The sequence below is a fragment of the Stigmatopora argus genome, chromosome 2, assembly GCF_051989625.1.
Source record: "Stigmatopora argus isolate UIUO_Sarg chromosome 2, RoL_Sarg_1.0, whole genome shotgun sequence".
In the NCBI taxonomy this organism is placed as follows: Eukaryota; Metazoa; Chordata; class Actinopteri; order Syngnathiformes; family Syngnathidae; genus Stigmatopora; species Stigmatopora argus.
The window spans coordinates 2,043,274-2,064,832 of record NC_135388.1 but is presented as its reverse complement, the minus strand read 5'-3'; the positions used below and the strand labels follow the sequence as shown (position 1 = coordinate 2,064,832).

General features: G+C 40.7%; 2 protein-coding genes across 8 annotated transcripts in view; one reads left to right on the top strand and one right to left on the bottom strand.

Moving 5' to 3' along the window:
• The window catches only part of lrp3 (low density lipoprotein receptor-related protein 3), a 29,445-nt gene that overhangs the window by 5,254 nt on the left and 2,632 nt on the right, over window positions 1-21,559 (top strand). Inside the window, exons 5-11 of one of the 7 annotated variants that reach the window (XR_013305554.1) lie at window positions 32-240; window positions 1,352-1,751; window positions 2,647-4,642; window positions 6,830-6,949; window positions 7,027-7,136; window positions 11,326-11,445; window positions 16,697-17,122. Coding sequence is in view for 1 of the 7 variants with exons in the window: in XM_077622898.1 (XP_077479024.1) it covers window positions 32-240; window positions 1,352-1,751; window positions 2,647-3,321 (1,284 nt within the window). In the remaining 6 variants the exon portion in view is untranslated. Of the gene's footprint in view, window positions 1-31; window positions 241-1,351; window positions 1,752-2,646; window positions 5,416-6,829; window positions 6,950-7,026; window positions 7,147-11,325; window positions 11,446-12,404; window positions 12,787-13,522; window positions 14,312-16,696; window positions 17,123-21,559 lie in introns of those variants that run through there. The other 6 variants (XR_013305552.1, XR_013305551.1, XR_013305553.1 and 3 more) reach the window with 6 other exon arrangements.
• Window positions 5,954-20,813, bottom strand: slc7a10a (solute carrier family 7 member 10a). Its single transcript, XM_077622923.1, has 11 exons — window positions 20,637-20,813; window positions 13,943-14,147; window positions 13,515-13,666; window positions 10,282-10,407; window positions 8,752-8,905; window positions 8,549-8,672; window positions 7,913-8,016; window positions 7,689-7,785; window positions 7,453-7,602; window positions 6,986-7,163; window positions 5,954-6,910 (listed from the first exon to the last, which is right to left on the bottom strand). The coding sequence occupies exons 1-11, from the start codon at window positions 20,731-20,733 to the stop codon at window positions 6,810-6,812; spliced, it is 1,488 nt and encodes a 495-aa protein (XP_077479049.1). The 5' UTR covers window positions 20,734-20,813; the 3' UTR covers window positions 5,954-6,809.

Below are 21,559 nucleotides of genomic sequence, written 5' to 3'. Positions count from 1 at the left end.
GTAAATTTACATTTTGTCTGTGGTCCTGCAGGTCAAAGGCTACTGCTTTCCCGGTGAGCGTCCCTGCGGCAGCGAACAGGGTTGCTACTCGGAACGTCAGCGTTGCGACGGCTACTGGCACTGCCCCTCGGGCCGCGATGAATCGTCCTGCTCGGCGTGTCCCGAGGGCGAGTTCCCGTGCGGCGGCGAGGCCGCGGGGGCCTGCTACCCGCCGTCGGAGCGATGCAACAACCAGAAGAGGTACGGTAGACCCCCGCTTTACCCGGGAAAATGGCCGTGATAAACGAAAAACAGCGAAAACATTTTTTTACTTCAGTGCTGAGTCCTAGTGCAAGCGGAGGACAGGGGAGTGGCTTCCACTTGCGAGTTTTAGCGTGGATTTTTACATTTTTATGAACATTATAAAAAATATATATATTTATTATTTTATTTTTTTAAATTTCAGTGCTGAGTTCTAGTAGCAAGTGGAGGACAGGAGAGTGGCTTCCACTTGCGAGTTTTAGCGTGGATTTTCACATTTTTATGAACCTACAAAAAAATTAACAAAAACAATTTAATTGACAAAAAAAAATTCTCCAGAAAAGAACGCGATGTCGTGAAGCCGCGATAGTTGAAGCCGCGATAATTGAGGGATTACTGTAATGACTATAAAAGCATTCAATTCAAAATACAATATAAATACAATATAAAAAATATATAATATAATATATAATATAAAAAACATCAATACATTGAAATGAAAAAATAAGATGCCATACTTACTGACAGAGAGTGAGGCTTTTCAGTTGTTCATTTGTAAGTGAAAGCACAGAATATGACTATGACGCTAACAAATTTGAACCAAAACGTCATCTTGTCAGACCTGTGTTGCGTTTAGGGACTGCCCAGAAAACACAGCAATCAACTTATCAACATGGCAAACACACAGCCCGATTTGAACCAGAAGTTTTTTATTTTATTTTATATTTTTTTACTTTGACTGTTGCCAACAAAAGGTCTGTATGATAGTTTTTAACACTTTAACGTTGCCCCGAACGCATCTTATCTTTACCCCTGTGTGTCGGTATCCTTTTCTCTCTTCTTTGTAATGTTATTCTTCATTTTTACGGTTATTACTATTCTTTTGACTGGACCCGGAAGACCTAGCTTTCTCGTTTGGGGGCTATAATATCCCCCAAAAAGGCAAAAATACTCGCCAAACACTAGCCAAGCAGAAACTATCGTACTGGTGGACGGGGCAAAGGGTCGTTGGTGGAGGACCTGGCAACCCGAAGAGTCCTTGTACAAATATTATTAAAATGTGGTCGTCCCAAAAATAGTTTGACATTCCCAAATGTAATTTTTTCATGAGGTGCCCCGACGGTTCGGACGAGAGCAACTGCTTCGACTGCCAGCCGGGAAACTTCCACTGCGGCGACAACCTTTGCATTTTTGAGACCTGGCGCTGCGACGGCCAAGAGGACTGCCCGGACGGCAGCGACGAGCGCGACTGCCCCACCGCCGTGCCGCGCAAAGTGATCACGGCCGCCTTGATCGGCAGCCTGGTGTGCGGCCTGCTCCTGGTGGTGGCGCTGGGCTGCGCTCTCAAGCTACACGCCATCCGCGGCCGCGATTTCCGAGCCTTCGAGACGCAACTGTCGCGCATGGAGGCGGAGTTCGGACGGAGGGAGGCGCCCCCTTCCTACGGACAGCTCATAGCGCAGGGACTCATTCCGCCTGTGGACGACTTCCCCGCCTACAACCCCGCACAGGTGAGTCTCACGCGCCCGCAAGAAATGGCGCTGGAGTCGCCAAGCTTGTCGTCATAGTGAACGTAACAAAGGGGGCGGAGCTTTTGCAAAGGTTGAATTCGGGGACCGGTTTGCCGGTGGATTCAGACGATTTTTTTCTTCAGATTTATTTACCGTATTTATTCGCATATAAGCCGCTTTTGTCGGGCAAAATTGATGACTGAATAGAGGGTATGGCTTATATGCGCATAAAACATGACTTGCAAAAAAACTGCAATTTGACAGCGGCGTGACTTGATGACGTCACGACAAAATGGTGCGGTTGTGTCCGTTGCGATGTCATGACGCAAGCGGATAAAAAGTCTGACTTGCAAAAAACTGCAATTTGACGGCGGCGTGACTTGATGACGTCACGACAAAATGGCGCCGTCGTGTCCGCCGTGACGTCATGACGCAAGCGAATAAAAAGTCTGACTTGCAAGAAAACTGCAATTTGACGGCGGCGTGACACAATGACGTCACGACAAAATGGCGCCGTTGTGTCCGCCATGACGTCATGACGCAAGCGAATAAAAAGTCTGACTTGCAAAAAAACTGCAATTTGTCATGACTTGATGATGACGTCACGACAAAATGGCGCCATTGCGTCTGCCGTCATGACGCAAGCGAATGAAAAGTCGACAACGCCATAACACTATAATGTTATGACATCATGACGCAAGAAAATGCGTCCGATATGGTCATTTATTTCAAAATAGAGAAAAGACAAACAGAAAAAACACTAAAAAAACATATTTGGATGTCTATGAATGAAATTCAAGAAAAAAAACTCACTTCTATCATGACAATAAAAGCATTCAATTCAATTCAGTATCGGTATTGGGGCACAATATGACAATTTTTGGATGTTTTTCAGGCCTCCATGTTGCAGAACCTACGCTCGGCAATGAGCCGCCAACTCAGACGTCACACCAGTCGCCGATCTTCCGCCTCCTCCACGTCACGGCGCCGCATTGGGCACTTATGGCGTCGACTGTTCCGTCGGGAAGGCCGGCCAAGAGGCCACGCCCCCCTTCTGGACCCACCGACCGGGACCCACGTCAACCTGGGGCTTCAAAGCTACCGAACCGCGGGGGGCGACCTAGACGCCCAACGTGTCCGGGGACGCCCGGAGGACGCCGACCCTCCCGAGTGCTCATCGGAGAGCTCCGCCTCTCCTCAATCCTACCAATCGGGCGAAAGCCTAGAGGGGTCGGCGCCGACTCAGGAGGCACCCGGCCCGAGCGACGCATCATCGGGACCGCCCCCTTTGACCGGGCCCCACCCTCGGCCAACGAGAAAACTGGTTCTGGATCTGGCGCTGAACCTTAAAGGGGTCTCGCTTAGGCGCTACTCCCCGCTCGGACCTCTCTCTCAGGCCAATCCCCTCGCGGCTAGCGCCCCGGCCCACCCCTTGGACAGCACGTCCCCGTCGTCTTCGGATAGCGACGGCGGCGGTCGGGTGCCGGAAATCAGGTGCCGGGAGAAGGAGAGGCGGCGGAAGCAAGGGGAGGGCGGCGACCCTTTGGGTCGTCAACCGACCCCTTGCTGACGAGCGGTGCCCGCCGATCTGCCCGGCAACAAAGTGTCCTTGAGGTCCATTAATTCCCATTTGAACTGATTGTAAAACCCCTGGAGAAAATAAAAAACCTGAAGGATTGTAGCATGCTAAATGCTACGCAACAGGTTGCGATGCCATGCCCGCCTTTGTGTCGCTAGTAGCGACCTTGCGCTAATATGCTAATATGCTTTGCCAGCGAACTGGATACGGACAGTTTGAAATGATCGCTTGTTAACATATCATTGCTACATGGTTTGGGAAATTTTGGAAGGAAGATCATGCTATTTTATATGACAATAACAATTTTGGACTTAAATTGAAAGCTGAAAGGGAACTTGGTGATGGGAAAAATTGTTGTGTGTTAATTTTGTTTGTATGCTTGTTTGGTCGTAAATTGGCTACTTCTTGCTAGTATTTTAATTAGGGATTAGGCAAAACTGATGTTGATCATGTCAGAATTTATTTTTCAAACCTACTTAGCACCATTTAACACTTTCAGGGACAGTGGTGACCACAGTGGATAGCTATTCAAAAGTTGGCACTTAAGACCTTTGAAAAAAATTAAAATGCTTAAATATGATCAATCATCATTATCTCACTTTTAAATTATTCATCATTGTTATTTTTTATAATTATCTTTAAGTAAATGTTTACATTAATGCAATGTTATTTAAAACTAAATTGAATTAAAAAATGGAAATATATACTTGTTATGGCCCCAAGAAACACTGAAATTGTAGAATTTTTCCATAGTATTTAATATATTGCCTGCTTATTCACCAGATAACGTCCAATTCATTTAAACTAGGAAGACTTTATTGTTAATGTTTCAGTGCCATTCTCTTTCTTATAGTCAAAGTGGATTGGACGTCTACCACAGTCAATGGTAGCTAATAAGTTAGAATGCTTTTAAGGGTTTTAAAAAGTCATAAATTGTGCATGACAATACTAACTTTGTTGGCGTCTAAATTGTATTTCCGGGTTTCAATTGGATTCTTTCATTTACACTGTCGAGCGGGGTTCAAAACGTTTAAAGAAACAAATGTTCAGAACGTTTAAAGACGCAAAAGTCAAAAACAGGAAATTATATTCCCAAAATCTACGTTTTTCTTTTAAATAACCCAATAAGATATTTGTTTCGTAGTTATTTCCTAATTCACGAACACCGATTTATTACGGACAAAGTAGAATTGACCCCTCTGAAACAATGCAAAATGGTACAGTCCGATCATGTTCATGACTCACAAAATAGAAAGTCGTCGGAGCAAACAAATCACTTAAGATGCATTTTTATTACACAGAATAATATAACGTAAGTAGTATGTGCCCCTTATATTTTTCACAATTATGCATTTAAGTAGTTTAAATTAGTATTCGTGTCGACGTACATTTTACGCATTGTGCCACCCTGAGAGTTGCCTACCATGTGTCACTAATGTCTATTTCTTGCCTACATGTGCCACAAATGTCTATTTCTTGCGTCTATTTTAAGATATTTGCTCTAAAAAACTATTCCTTGATATAACAAGGATATCGAATGGAATCTCAATTGAGATTTCCATACTTTGCCTCGACTTTTGATGCTTGCTTAGCTCATTATGTCCTTTTGTGATCTCCGAAAATGCCTTAAAATGCTTCTTTTCCTTGTTGTTATCGTCATAAAACGGGTAGGAGAGAGAAAAAGTCTCCATATTATGGAAATTTTGCTTGCTACGGCTATAAACAGCAATTTATTTCACCTTTGATAAAACGAGGCTTGTTTTGTAAGGTCAAGGTTTGTTCAATTTAAAGCCCCAAAACTATTATTATAACTACAAACTCTACACACAAAATGCAACGAGAAGTTAACATGAAATCCATTTTTCTATTAATTTTCTGAAGTTTTCTGGAATGCAAAAGTAACCGAATTGGGACTATTAAGGAACCATATCAATACTGGAATGGTAACAAAAGTGTAGCCTGGATATAATATATATTTCTATATTTGAGCTAAGTACAAAACTACTGACTAGGAGTATTTTATCATGTTTTTTTTAATGTGTGAGTAAAAAATAGCTTTTCGTTTCTGTGCTTGGCATCAATAAAATTTGAGCATTTCGAACCTTTAGTTGATTATTTTAATGCTAATTGACCTTTAGCTAGCTTGTTAGCACTGCAGTTAAGCTAATTGCTGCTTTTGAAGAGATGCTATGTTTAATGAGAAGTGTATCCCTTGAGTTCACATTTTTTTTGTTACAGTCTCATTCCAAGATGAGTCAGACATTTCCCCCAAAAAATGCTGAAAAACACTCAAAAAGCAGTTGTTGCTTTTTTAAATGCAAATTTAGTCAGAATTCCAAAATTAATGATGCACCAGCATCCAATTTGGAATGTGTGAGTGGTCTTTTTTTTGGTCAAATAAAATAATTTCAAGAATTTTGGAAGCAAAAAAGAAACTACCGAAATTTCAAGTGTTCAATATAATTTAATCCATTCTGGAATGAGTCTGTAACAGCATGGTGTAGAAAAAGCTAATTATTGCCAGTATTTTCCAAGTATACATTTTTTTCACATCCAGAGAGATTAACAGGATTATGGATTAGAAAAACCCATATTAAAACAAGTTTGCATATAACAACATATCTTTGGGTTACCAACATTATTAAAAAAAGAAAACAGGAAGAACCATGTACATAGCTAAAGAACAAGCAGTATAATCGTAGTTAATATGCATTTAAAATATAAATAAGTACCTCTTGTTTGTTGATTATCCTAACATAAAAAGATGGCATTTATAAATGTTTAGCTTTGTTCCCCAGACACAAATAAAAATATTTAAAAAAAAATCAACAGTAAGCAATAAGGCACAATTGCATGCATAAAATAGCTCAAATCCATCCAGGGATGAATTTTGGCAAAGATTTGTCCCAACAATTTAAGAAAAAAATGCATTCCTCTAGAGTAGCAGCAGGTGGTGCTGTTTGACCGGTTTAACCAATGAGAGAAACCCTCCAAAAAGTCCTTGTGGGAAAGGAACACTGAATAAATGCAAAAAAATGATAGTAAAGTGTAGTTAGTCCTAAAAAACCACATTATTTAGGAAAATAAAAGTGATGTTAAGTGTCTTTGCATTGATAATGATTTTTAAAAAATCATTAAAACTTAAATTAATCTTTCAGAAACTGAAAAATTCTGTCTTAAGTGTCTAAAATGCATATTTTTTTTGGATTTTTCTTCTTCTTTTTCAAATTGCAACCCACCCCGGTCCTTTAAGGACACCCTTGTGCGTCGGAAAAATTGGAAGCGCTGCATGCGGAGAAGCCTTTAAGTCCGGTGCGCGTGTTCGAGTCCCGTGGCGTTTACAGAGACTGCGTTTTGACCGTTGGGGCGCCCCCCCCCCAAAAAATGTGTGTGTTAGTCTGGTCTCTGTGTGTGCTGCTGTCCAATTCATCTACGACAGATTTCAACCATTTACCCAGCCAGCAGGGGGCGCTAAAGTTTCAATCTCTGTCTTTGTCAGATGTGAGAGGCTGGCCTTCTGCGGGATCCTGTTGAGGGAACATCACGTAGCACACCTTCTGGCCCACGTACGTCACTTTCTCTGCAAGGAGAAGGGCCAGATGATGAAGAAAATACGCAGGTACGGCGACGGGCGAGCCCCTCCGACGTCCGTTACCTGTCATTCTGTATATCCACTTGGGTTTGTTCTTCCACCAGACCCCCACAAAGTAGACGGGCACGCCGGTGAGCACGATGACCATGCCCAGGCCGCACACCATTGGCTCAGAGTACAGGCTGAAGCAGAGGAGGACCACCCAGAAGAGCATGTAAGCGATGGGGATCAGCAAGTTGACCTGCCGAGAAAAAGGGGAGGGGCTTATTCATTGTTGTTTCCGTTAGCCGTGTAGCTTATGATTCCCCTTACAAACCCCCAAAAAAACCTTACAAACACCGTACGAGTCGTACGGTGTTTGTAAGGTTTTTTTGGGGTTTGTAAGGGGAATCATAATCATTTATAAGGGCAGTTATCGGCAGAGGTTGACAGGTATGTTATATGCGCATAAAAAGACAACACGCACACAAGAACATTTTTTTCCGTCCACTGCAGGGGTTCAATGAGTGCATTTTGGTGGTCCGTAATACCTTAATTGGTCGCATCAGGTCCGGCTTCTTTTTGCGGAGGTAGATCAGGCCGGCGATGGTGACGCCGTAAGACAGATAGTTGATGAAGGACACGTAGTTGATCAGGTTGTGCGTCTCACCGATACATAGGATTAAGATGGTGGCGAAGCACTGTAAGAAGACCCAATAAACGAGGGTGCCTACTCAGTTGCGGGCGGGGCTAAAGTCCTGTACGCTGTTTTAGCGACGTAACTTACGCATAGCATCAGCGCAGGGATGGGAGTACAGTTCTTAAGGTGGATCATTGCGAGCAAGTGTGGCAGATGGCCTTCCCTGGCTCCTGAGAAACACAACCTATACACACACACACATTTTTTTAAATTAATTAACCTCCAAATAAAAATGCATGTCTTGCAAGTTAAAGTACGCAAAAAAACTGCAAGGAGAATTTGGTTATTGACTACATTTGAGTGTGTGTTACCTAGAAGAAGTGAATAGATAGCCGTTGATGCCTCCAAAAGTCGACAGGGCCACGGAAATTGGCATGACCCAGGAGAACATGCCCAGCAGCTTTTCACCAAAAGTCTAATGGGACAGATAAGACACAGGTGTCAAAGTGGCGGCCCGGGGGCCAAATCTGGCCCGCCGAATCATTTTGTGCGGCCCGAGAAAGTAAATCATGAGTGCCGACTTTTAGTTTTAGGATCAAATTCAAATGAAGAGTATGGATGTATATTAAATATCCTGATTTTCCCCCTTTTAAATCAATAATTGTCATTTTTTTATCCATTTTTTCTGTGTTTTTAGTTCAAAAATCATTTTGTCAAATCTAAAAATATATAAAAAAGCTAAAATACACTGTTTTAGATCTATAAAACAACGGAATATTCAGGACTTTTAATCCAATTCTTGTAATCCATTTATGAAAAAAATATATATAAATATTATATCTAAAATAGTCCGGCCTTCATGAAATCGAGTTGACGTTAAAGCGACCCGCGAACCAACCCGAGTCTGACACCCTTGCCATAAGAAGACCCGTGTTATGAATGACGGTATTTAAGGGGGATGGATGATATTTTGGCCCACGTGCCGTAGTTTGGACACCACGGCTTACCACGGCTACTGCATTGGATGCCAGAAGCTCCTCGGGGGTCATGGAGGTGAAATAGGCGATGTTGGTCATGGTGTAGACCAGGGTCACCAGAGGGATGGAAATGTAAATGGCACGGGGGAGGTTCCTGGAAAAGTAGGAGGAAAGCAGGTGTTTATTTGGAAATGTTGGGTTTCGTCGGCTTCGTAGGACGTTGGACGACTCACTTTCGCGGCTCCACCACCTCCTCGGTGACGTAGTTGAGGAAGTTCCAGCCGCTGTAAGCGAAGGACGCCTGCAAAAAGGCAAGTGCTATCTGGCCCACCGACGGGTCTTGACTGAACTGGAAGGCCACGCTGGGCACCAGAGCGTCGTAGTAGCCTGGGGACAAAGTGCAAACATCCATTAGTTTGATGTATATTTTTATTTTTTAAATCTTTTAAATTGTTTTTTTTTCAGTCACTGAACACGATAACAAACATCATAATCAGACTAAGCTGACTACTTATTGGTGTTTTTGACTACCTTTTTATTTATTTTGTATTATTATTTATTGACTCTCATCATCTCATTTTCTGAACCGCTTTATCATTACTAGAGTCGCGGGGGGTGCCGGAGCTTAGTAAAAACATAGTGCCAGTTGTCCATTAGTTTGATGTATATTTTTAACACTCACTTTTCTCAAAAGAATTCAGTGTTTTTTCTTTTCTTTTATTATTTTTACATTTTTAAAATTGTTTTTTTTTCAGTCACTGAACATGATAACAGAAAAAAACATCATCATCAGACTAAGCTGACTACTAATTGATGTTTTTGACTACCTTTTTATTTATTTTGTATTATTATTTATTGATTATCATCGCATTTTCTGAACCGCTTTATCCTCACTGGAGTCGTGGGGGGTGCCGGAGCTTAGTAAAATCATAGTGCCAGTTGTCCATTAGTTTGATGTATATTTTTAAGACTCACTTTTCTCAAAAGAATTCAGTGTTTTTTCTTTTCTTTTATTATTTTTACATTAAAAAAAAAAAGTTTTTCAGTCACTGAACAAGATAACAACAGAAAAAACGTCATAATCAGATTAAGATGACTACTTATTTATTTATTTTGAATTATTATTTATTGATTCTCAAAAAGTTACATCAATGATAAGTAATTCTCATTATCTCATTTTCTGAACCGCTTTATCCTCACTAGAGTCGCAGGGGGTGCTGGAGCCTAGCCTAGCCAACGACGGGCAACAGGCTGAATTGCTGGCCAGCCAATCGCAGGGCACGAGGAGGCAAAGGACCAATCGCATTCATAGCTAGGGGCAATTTAGAGTGTCCAATCAGCCTAGGTCTTTGGAATGTGGGAGGAAACCGGAGTACCCGGAGAAAACCCACACAGACGAACATGCAAACTCCACACAGGTGGACCGACCCGGATTTGAACCCTGGTCCGCCACTGCGAGGCCGACACCCTAACCACTCATCCGCCGGGCTGCCCTATTTATTAATTATTTATTCATGATTTATTTGTGTTCGTCATGGTGAAGCTTTAAATCTCATTACACTTAAATAATGACAATAAAAACATTCAATTCAATTCAAAACAACAATACAAATTGTCCCTTGACCGTCATAAACATATCACATATGGCCATGTCTCTTGTAGGCTAGCAAGAATTCAATGTAATTTAAATGCAAGAACAGCTAAAAAAAAAAGTGCTAAAGTGTAACGGAACTTGGCGCAAAGAAGCTCATTAGCGTTCTTACCTCGGCCAATTTGAACCAGTCCCACAATGATGATGAGACCCAGAGCTAGCAGCTTCCCCACCGTGAACACATCCTGTATTCTGGTTGCCCAGCGCACGCTGTAGCAGTTCACCCATGTCAGGAAAACTACAACACACAAAAAAAAAATCTTATTCCATATTTTACCCAAAAAATTCTTGTATATGTAACTCAAAAAAAAAGATGACTGACTCAAGGATACGGCTTATATGCGCACAATACTTGCTATACTCTTTTTCACCAGTGGATATCAGTAAAGTAACTTTTGCTATTTGTTGGTTATTATCAGTTTTGCAGTAAGAAAACAACTATAACTGGATGGATTCATTCCTTATGATATTGACCTTAATAATGTGGTTTTGATTCATAGAGTATCTCATAAATAGCACATGCAATGATTTATATCAAGATTTTCCCTTTAAAGTAACACATTTGTATTCCCTATTAAAACCATGAATATGGAGGTAAAAATGGTCAATCAGGGGCGGCTTATATGCGAGAAATTGTGAAATTCAATGATTTTAAGGCAGTTTTAATGGTGCGTAAAATACGCTGTGTTCGAGTGTTGACAGGCATGCTAACGGTCTACCGTGAATATGGAGGTGAAAATTGTGAATGAGGGGGCGGCTTATACGCGAGAAATTGTCAAATTCAACATATAAGACACTTTTAAGGGTGCGGCTTATATGCGAGTAAATACGGTACTAAAAAATCCCGTACAAAAGTTGTTATACAGACTACACAATTTGAAATGATCAAAAAACGTATAAAAAAATTAAGTTGACAGGTATGCTACCATATCCTAGCGGTACTGTAAAAAAAAATTCTGTACAGAGAAAATCCGCAAACTGCATCCTTTACCGTTTTCAAGGGTTATTAGCCCGCAAGTGTGCAACTTTTTTGGGGGGACTTCATGCCCTTTCAGCACTCTTTCTCACAGTGGGGGGCGTTCTAGAGCATCCATCAAGGGGCAAAACTTTTCCTCCCACCACTCAAACTGCTTCCGCTGTGAATGTTTGGCCGCAGACCCAGCTGATGAAGAACCCACCCCCCTCCGACCCGCGACCCGTGACCCTCAACCCGCTTTTTCCCCTCCGCTGTAACGCCGGAGAGTCGACCTCACCGACAGCGTTCGTCTTTCCGCAGGTAAATCTGTGTGCCAGTGTGACCAAAAAAAAGTTCAGCACTAGAATACTAACATTTATTGAGTCAAGGGCGGGTCTTAAAGGATTTTTATTCTTAGAAAAAATAAGCAAACCAAAAATTGAAATACATATCTGGTCAGATATAGTCACATAAAATAACTAGAATGTGTCTTAACATAGATTTTTTTTTAAATCATTAGGTTAGACATTTTTTAAAAAGAAAAGTGGGCGGTACTTTTAAGATAAAATGATAGAAATTTAAAATAAATAAATTAAAAAAACAGTTGGAGGTACTTTTAAGATAAAATGATATAAATTCAAAATAAATAAATAAATTAATTTAAAAAAACAGTCAGAGGTACTTTTAAGATAAAATTATAGAAATTTATAATAAATAAATAAATTAATTTAAAAAACAGTAAGATAAAATGATAGAAATGTAAAATAAATAAATATATTAATAAAAAAACTTGGAGGTACTTTTAAGATAAAATGATATAAATTCAAAATAAATAAATAAATTAAAAAACAGTTGGAGGTACTTTAAGATAAAATGATAGAAATTTAAAATAAATAAATACATTAATAAAAAAAAGTTAGAGGTACTTTTAAGATAAAATGATAGAAATTTAAAATTAATTAATTCATTCATTTAAAAAAACAGTTAGAGGTACTTTTAAGATATTGGGGAATACATTCACTTTGAGACAAAGTTTTAGAGATAAAATGAGATTTTAAAAAATTAAAAATTTGACGTTCAATAACAAAGTAGAAAACAGAAAATATTATATTTATTTTTAGATTTTACAAAAGGCTTTGTAACTAAAAAACAAAGAAAATTGGATTATAAAAATTGCAATTGTCGATTTAAAAAGCGGAAAATCAGGAAATATTACCTATACATCTATAATCATTTGAATTTGATCCTAAAACAGAAAATTGGTATTATTTCCCAAAAAGGTATATATTTGCACAAAAATGGTTGGCTGAGGCAGAACTCTACTGCTACACACTAAGGTCCTTCTATGGAATGTGGCCGTTAAAGTCAACCCTGGAGTAACAAAACTCTTGACATTTTCCCTTTTTTTCATGTTGCTGTTGTAGACGTGTAAGTGAAACTTCAGTGAAAAATGTCACATGTGCCGAATTCCTGCAGTCAAAGTTGACACTCAAACGCTACACGCACTCCAAACCCAACGTTTTCAATTACTTCCCAAAAATCCAAGTTCATCTAAGTTGTAGCCTTTGTTAAAATGAACATATATTCAACATTTAATATTTTTGTCTGAAACCAGACTTAATGTTTATTTATTTTAGTTTTTAGTATGCCTCTTTATACATAGCTGTCAGCTTATACGTTTTTACCATTTTTTATACTTTTTTTTTGATCATTTCAAATTGTGTACGCCTTGTAACAACTTTTGTAGGGGAAAAAATATTTAAAAAAGTACAGTAATCCCTCGGTTATCGCGGTTAATGTAGACCAGACATGGCCATGATAAACAAAAAACAGCAAAGTAGGGTCACCCCTATTTTTTTTTAAATTATTATTATGTATTTTTTTACTTCAGTGCTGAGTCCTAGTAGCAAGCGAAGGACAGGGGAGTGGCTTCCGCTTGCGAGTTTCAGCGTCACATTTTATGAACGTACCAAAAAAGTAATTAAAAAAAAATCCTCCGAGAAAAATCTGCGATGTCGTGAAGCCGTGATATTCGAGGGATTACTGTAATAGTGCTGTTTGTGTTTTTTTTATTTCTTTGCAAGAACGGACTATTGATAAAAGGAAACTATTTTAAAAGAATTAGGATATGAGATCATATTGAGCTTTACTTTAAAAAAAAAAATGCGGAAAAAGGGCCACCAAATGTGACAATTTGTCATTTTTTTAGGTCTGGCAGCTCTGGTCGGCAATTTTTTTAGTACAAGCAGATTGTCTAATATATATATATATATATATATATATATATATATATATATATATATATATATATATATATATGGATTGTCAAAAAAAAATGGAAAGACTTGAAGCTAATGGTAAATTGTTAAAAATGTGATGGCATTACTCACGGACGCAGATGGTGGCCAGCAGCCGGGTGGCGGCGTAAGGCGTCTGGCAGTTCTGGAAAGCCGGCTGAAGCACGTAGTTGGCGAAAGTCAGAGCGATGACGGCTAGCGTGGTGGGATACATGATGAGAACGGCGCTCCATAGCAGAAGGAAGCTGAGGCGCACACAACAAACGGCACAAAACTTATTTAGGAAAGTGTCAAATAATTCGGCAGGTTCGTACATACATATATACATATATATAAGGTGTACCCTGGATTCAGTCATCATTTTTTGTCCGACAAATGCGGCTTATATGCGAGTAAATACGAAAGCTTAATTTGAATAATTTTGCAATTTGGTGAGGACTCGATTTTTTTTGCTTTACCGTAACTTGAATGTAATTCCCGCAATCCAGCACAAGGACATAGTTCAGAATTTGTAGTCTTACCCGACGAGTCCGCCAAAGATCTCCGTCACGTAGGAGTAGTCTCCGCCCGATTTGGGAATGGTGACGCCCAGCTCGGCGTAACACATGGAACCCAGCACGCAGATCCCGCCTCCGCACACCCACACGATGAGCGACAGTCCGACCGAGCCAGCATGCTCTAGGACGCCTTTGGGGGACACGAAGATGCCCGAACCAATGATATTTCCTGCCAAGAAGGAACAGACTAATATTATGGATGCGTTCGTAACGGAACATAAACTTTAAATTTAACTTAAGTGAATCATACGCCTTTTCTTCGCACTACCCTTCATTGCACCGGCTTTCTTTGGACCCATTGCGTTTCCCTTAATTCTGCACTAACTAACGCAAAAAAAATGTTTTAGATGTTGATACCTTTCTTCTCCTGAGTAGGCTCTATTAGCCCCGCCTCCACCCTGACTTTCAGATGCAACCTATCGAAGGTTGTTTGCTTTTGTCTTCCCTTCAAAATATTCCCAAAATGATGCACACAAATGTCCTCACAATAGGATAACGCACCACCACTTGCCAACGAGAAGTAATATATACAGTGGTACCTCGACCTACGATCAGCTCTACCTATGACATGCTCGAGGTACGATGAAAATTTCGATCGAATAATTCGCCCGCCATGACATGAGAGGCTGTCTTTTTTTGCCGCATCTCTTTCGTGTATAACAGATATCTACGAGCACTGAACGATTTATTCAGACGAGTTTCGACCAGGAAACGCACAACGTGCATGCGTGGGCAAAAAGAGGGCTTTGTGGGTAATGAAGTATACTCGTGCACACAACGCCGATAGCCAATGGCACCCTTTCTCAGAATAAAGCTTCATTACCCACAATCAATACGTGGGTAGGCTCTTATTCCTTCCTTAGCCTGTTAGCTCCCGTGATCGCTTATTCAAGACTACTTCTCGTTGGCAAGTGGTTGTGCGTTAACCTATTGTGAGGACATTTGTGTGCATCATTTCCGGAATATTTTGAAGGGAATACAACAGCAAACAGGCCATCGATAGTGAACGTGAGGGTGGAGGCGTGGCAAACAGCTAACCCGCCCAGAACGAAGGTAAAAAAAATGAAAACTAAATTAGAATTCAGTTTTGTGTAAAGTTACATTAAACGTATGTTTGAGTGTGTCTGTATATATTAATCCAAGTTCATTTAAATTTGTTTGTTCGTTTACGACTGTGTTGTGGATAAAGTCCCCCCGCCTCCGTGTATGTCGCTGTCTCTCCCCTCCGCTAAATGCGTCTAATTTTACTTCTATTAAACACATTTTATTACTATTAAACCACTAGTTATATGTTACTTTGTTAATAGATGGCGAATTAGAAGAAATAAAACATTTTTTTTCCAATCCAATATCCTGTTTTGGGTGTTTTTTCAGAGGGTTGGAACAAATTAATTTGTTTTTAATTCATTTCAATGGGAAACGTTCGCTCGAGTTACGAAAAGCTCGACATACGATCTCAGTCCCGGAACGGATTAAGATCGTATGTCGAGGTACCACTGTACTCCTCTCGTATTAGCGATCGAGCTCCGCCATTCTGCACTGACTAACGTGGAAAAAACACGGAAAAAATTCAACGCCCATCACCGGTCTGAGTAATTAGCCGGTTGCTTTTCCGCCATTTGCTCTCTTTAGAATGACAACTTGTCGCTGAAATAATACTTTGCATTGTTCCAGTTACGGTAATCCGTATCAAAGAAATGTCTTTTGTCTAATGTCCAAAGAGTAAATGCGGGGGACACTTGTAGAGTAAATGCACTTAAGCAGCAGTTCCTGGCTTTCAATGGCAGTCGGAAAGTCGTGTTTTGCTTTCGGCATAGTAATGGACTTCCCTCTGATTCACAACCAATGGGGGGGTTCGATTTATGACCTTTCCTTTCTTTGGCTCCCTCACCCGTCCTTCGTCAGTCCTCGGAATCGAGATCGCTATCGTTCTACCGACTGAAGTTTTCACACCCAACTAATGTCACCAAAAGTTTTTTTAACCCCTCATTTTATGACTTTTTCCTCCCAATATTACTTCAATCTTCTAATATTACCCAAAAAGCACTTTTGTGGTGACACAGACATTACGTTGAGTCCTAGAAACAAAAAAAACACACGTTTCACATAACATAAAATCAAGAAAACATATTTTCTCGCATATAAGTCGTATTTGTAGCTCACAGGTGTCAAAGTGGCGGCCCGGGGTCCAAATCTGGCCCGCCGCATCATTTTGTGTGGCCCGGGAAAGTAAATCATGAGTGCCGACTTTCTGTTTTAGGATCAAATTAAAATAAAGAGTATAGATGTATATTAAATTTCCTGATTTTCCCCCTTTTAAATCAATAAATGAAATTTTTTAATCAATTTTTTCTGTGTTTTTAGTTCAAAAATCATTTTGTTAAATCTAAAAATATATATAAAAAGCTAAAATAAACATTGTTTTAGATCTATAAAAAAACTGAATATTCAAGGCTTTTAATCCAGTTCTTTTAATCCATTTATTAAAAAAAAAATTGAAATATTATATCTAAAATGGTCCGGCCCGCGTGAAATCAAGTTGACGTTAAAGCGGCCCGTAAACCAACCCGAGTCTGACACCCTTGTAATGTAACAAAAAAAATGATGACTGAATCAACGGTATGGCTTGTATGCGCACATTACTTGCTATACTCTTTTTCACCAGTAGATGTCGGTTAAGCAACATTTACTATTTGTTGGTTATTTTCTGTTTTGCAGTAAGAAAACAACCAATACTGGATGAATTAATTCTTTATGATATTCACCTGAATAATGTGCTTTTCATACAGTATTTCATAAATACCACATGTGATGATTTTCCATAAGATTTTCCCTTCAAAGTAACACATTTGTATTCCCTATTAAAACCATGAATATGGAGGTGAAAATTGTCAATCACGGGGTGGCTTATACAGTCAAATTCAATGATTCAATGACCACACTGTAATGCATCCTGGGCAATATTTTAGAATTATGTGCAATATTTCAGAATTCACCTAGCCAGGATATGACTTTTTATACTTTTATACTACTATTTATGTTTTTTTTTTAACCTGGGAAAACACATTGAAAAGCTTGGAGTAGCACCACCAATTTCGTTATACGCAACTGTGTATGATGACAATAAAGGCTTTTGAATTTTAAGGCGGCTTATATCCGAGTAAATATTGTAAATCTCGTGATCCCGCAACTTTTCTGAGAATAAGCGGCAGAGAAGATGATGTTTTTTAATGGCTTGCCGCTGGCTATCCCAACTAGCTGTCAAACCATCAAGAAAGAAAGGACGCCTCCAAGTTTGCGTGCGCGTCAACGAAATGTCATTTTCACGGCATTCCGTCCCCTGGCACGCCATGGCCGCCCCATCGCGCCACATCAAAGCCCAGTTGCGTTTCCAGCATTCTCGGGCTCCGCTAATGATGCGACATCAGCGGAGATGAGCGTTCGTGCCTGTCACGTTCGCTGGCGGAGGCCGCGTCAGATGTTGCGTAAGCGCTCTGTTGCCTTTGTTATGTCATAAACTGCTCCCAAAACAACCCCGACGGTGGTGCGAAACCCGCAGCCCGCGGACCGGAGGTGTACCGCCGGCGTGTGCGATCCGGCCCGTGGTGGACTTTGTAGCGCATTCAAACTGTCCGTATAGAATTACCGTATTTTCACATCTATAAAACGCACCTGTGTGTTATAGTGCGCCGTCTCATTTGCGTATATTTTGTTTTTTGTCAATACGTTGGACGCCTCATCCAATAGGGCGCTAGCATGACACGAGGCTAGCGTATGTTATGCTATCGGCTAGCATAGCTATGTTATGCTAGCCGCTTGTGTACCTATGTTATGCTAGCGTACGTTATGCTATCTGTTAGTGTAGCTATGTTATGCTAGCCGCTTGCGTACTTATGCTATCTGCTAGCGTTTCTATGTTATGCTAGCCACTAGTGTGCCTATGTTATGCTATCCGCTAGCATACCTATGTTATGCTAGCCACTAGCGTACCTGTTATGCTAGCCGCTGGCGTGCCCGTTATGCTAGCCACTGGCGTACCTATGTTATGCTAGCCGCTGGCGTTCCTATGTTATGCTAGCCGCTATCTTACCTATGTTATGCTAGGCGCTAGCGTACCTATGTTATGCTAGCCGCTGGCGTACCTATGTTATGCTAGCCGCTATCTTACCTGTTATGCTAGCCGCTAGCGTACCTATGTGATGCTAGCCACGGGCGTACTTATGTGATGCTAGCCGCTAGTGTACCTATGTGATGCTAGCCACTAGCGTACTTACGTGATGCTAGCCACTAGCGTACTTACGTGATGCTAGCCGTTAGCGTACTTACGTGATGCTAGCCACTAGCGTACTTATGTGATGCTAGCCACTGGCGTACCTTTGTGATGCTGTTCGCTAGCGTACGGAAGCGTAGCGGAAGTGACGCAAAATGGACTCATTAAACGCTATTGATAATGATAGATGTCCAATTTACTTAAACAGACTTAGAATGCAAAAATTTCGTACCTAGAGACTTTTGTAAGTAGAGGTATGAAGATATCCTCATGCTATTAAGGCTAAAACAACAAACAAGCACCCTTTCCTTTCAGTTTCCAGTCAAAAACGCCCGATCAAAGAGATGCTAATAGGCTCAGCTAGCACGTGAGCGAGTATTTGCGTGAAACTTGCGTTCCTAAGAAAACTGACACTATTGTTCCCCGCGGCCAACATAACATGACGCCCCCCCCCTTCTCAGTTCGCCTCCCCCACGCCAGAAGCTAACGTCACGGCTAGAAAGGAACTCGTGGAATGGAGTCATGTGAACGCAATGAAACGCTGCCAGATTTACAGTGGTCCCAGTTGACAGTCAGATAGCATGGGTGAGGACCCCCTAATGTTAAGGGTGTGTCCTTTGTGTCCTCCCTTGATACTTTCTGCTTAAAAATACCCAGAATGTTCTTCCTGACGACTGATGTTGTCTCCGTCTCCGGGAATCACAGCTGTTCCAAGATGGCTGTTTTGAGTGTATACAGTAGTATTCCAGTTTGTACATTGTGTATGTTGGATGCCAGCACGATATTATAGCTCAAGGTATCGTCTTACGTTTGTTTTAGACTCACCCCTTGGTACCCCTGAGGGGCCTGAGTGCAACTGCAACACATTTTAGTACTACTAAACCACTAATTATTTGTTACTCTGTTAATAGATGGTGAATTAGAACAAATAAAAATATTTTTCCAATCCAACATCCTGTTTTGGGTGTTTTTTTAAGAGGGTTGGAACGAATTAATTAGTTTTTAGTTCATTCCTATGGGAAACGTTCAGTTACGAGTAAATCAATATACGAGCTCAGTCCCAGAACGCATTAAGCTCGTATCTCGAGGTACCACTGTAGTTTCATTAATATAGGCCAAGGGTGTCAAACTAAAATGTGTCAAAATCTTTCACCCCTTTTCTGATTAAGGGAAGTCATTCATTCATTGATTTTCCAAACCGCTTCTCCTCCCTCACAAGGGTTGCCGGGGGTGCTGGAGGCTGTCCCAGGTGGGGGACATCCCTGAATTGTTGGCCAGCTAATCACAGGGCAGATTAAAGGAATTAAAATGACAAATTATTATAATTATACCATAAGGGCCTAGCAAATAAAACCGTAAAATCGACAAAAAAAAGTTTGACACCCCTAATATACACATCAAGGGTGTCAGACTCGGGTTGCTTTGCGGGCCGCTTTAACGTCAACTTGATTTCACGTGGGCCGGAACATTTTAGATATAATATATATATATTTTTTTATAAATGGGTTAAAAGAACTGGATTAAAAGCCCTGAATATTCAGTTTTTTATAGATCTAAAACAATGTTTATTTAGCTTTTTAGCTTTTTATATATATTTTTAGATTTTACAAAATGATTTTTGAACTAAAAACACAGAAAAAATTGATTAAAAAATTACAATGATTGATTTAAAAGGGGGAAAATCAGGAAATTTAATATACATCTATACTCTTCATTTTAATTTGATCCTAAAACAGAAAGTCGGCACTCATGACTTCCTTTCCCGGGCCACACAAAATGATGCGGCGGGCCACATTTGGCCCCCGGGCCGCCACTTTGACACATGATATAGGCTATCCCTTCTTAAATAAATAAAAAACTCAAACAATAGATCCTCATCTTCCAGCGCCTTGGTGTCAATGGCCACCAGTAAATGGACTTTTTGAGCCCAAAAATAAAATAGTCCGGCCCACATGGAGTCTAGTAGGCACGAATTTGTAAAAGCAGTGCGTAAGACGAGCTTGTGGGAGGAAGCCATGCACTTCCTGCACTTTTAGCATCCAGCCTCCACTGTGCATCAACTACTACAACATGCGATCGATGTCTTTCTTCTCCAAGCAGGCGCGCGCGCATGGTTTTTCCAGTCCGACACGATCCAGCCAGCCACGTAGGCAAGCTGAAGCACTTCCCCAACACTTTCCGCCCCCAAAACCCGACACGAAGTCCAGTCCGCAACATCATCCCACCCGATCGCACGTATAATGAAAAAAAGACACTTTATTGGCAAGAAAAATCGCTGCTTTGAGTCACGAATGCGCGCAACCGTGCGACGTTCGTAGCTCAAAGTCGAACGGTCTTTAAGGTGTTCGGATTTGGAAGCGGTCGAACTAAAAAGGCGCTCAAACTCACCGATGATGATGGCGCAGGCGCTCAAAAGACCGATTTCCTTTTTCAAAGTCACCCTGCCGTCGTCCTCCTTGTCCTTCTTCCGCTTCTTGTCCCCCATCGTCCCCGATGCCGACCCACTACCAACGGGGCCCCCTCAAGAGTGTCGACTTCCGAAAGCGTAGAAGCCCCAAAACTACCCCGAGGAGGGCGGCCCTTATTAATATCACACACACACACGCGCGCGCGCACACAAGCGCAAGCGTAAAGTAGGAGACTGGCGCATGCGCAGAGCTCACCATTTCGCTTCCTCAGGTGGCTTGTGAATTGCTTTTATTCTTTTTAAAACCCTCTTCACAAATTATTTTAATCACTTTAAATTAGATTAGACCACAAAACTCACCTCACCGACAGTTTTTTTTTTAAATTTTGAATTAATTTGAATGTATTGTTATATGGATTGCAGGGTAGGTTGATGTAAATCACTGTGTCAAAGTGGCGGCCCGGGGGCCAAATCTGGCCCGCCGCATCATTTTGTGTGGCCCGGGAAAGTCAATCATGAGTGCTAACTTTCTGTTTTAGGATCAAATTAAAATGAAGAGTATAGATGTATATTAAATTTCCTGATTTTCCCCCTTTTAAATCAATCATTGTACATTTTTAATCATTTTTTTCTGTGTTTTTAGTTCCAAAAATCATTTTGTAAAATCTAAAAATATATTAAAAAGCTAAAATAAACATTGTTTTAGATCTATTAAAAAACTGAATATTCAGGGATTTTAATCCAGTTCTTTTAATCCATTTATATAAAAAAAATATCTAAATATTATATCTAAAATGGTCCGGCCCACGTGAAATCAAGTTGACGTTAAAGCGACCCGCGAACCAACCCGAGTCTGACACCCCTGATGTATCTATATACATCAGGGGTGTCAGACTCGGGTTGG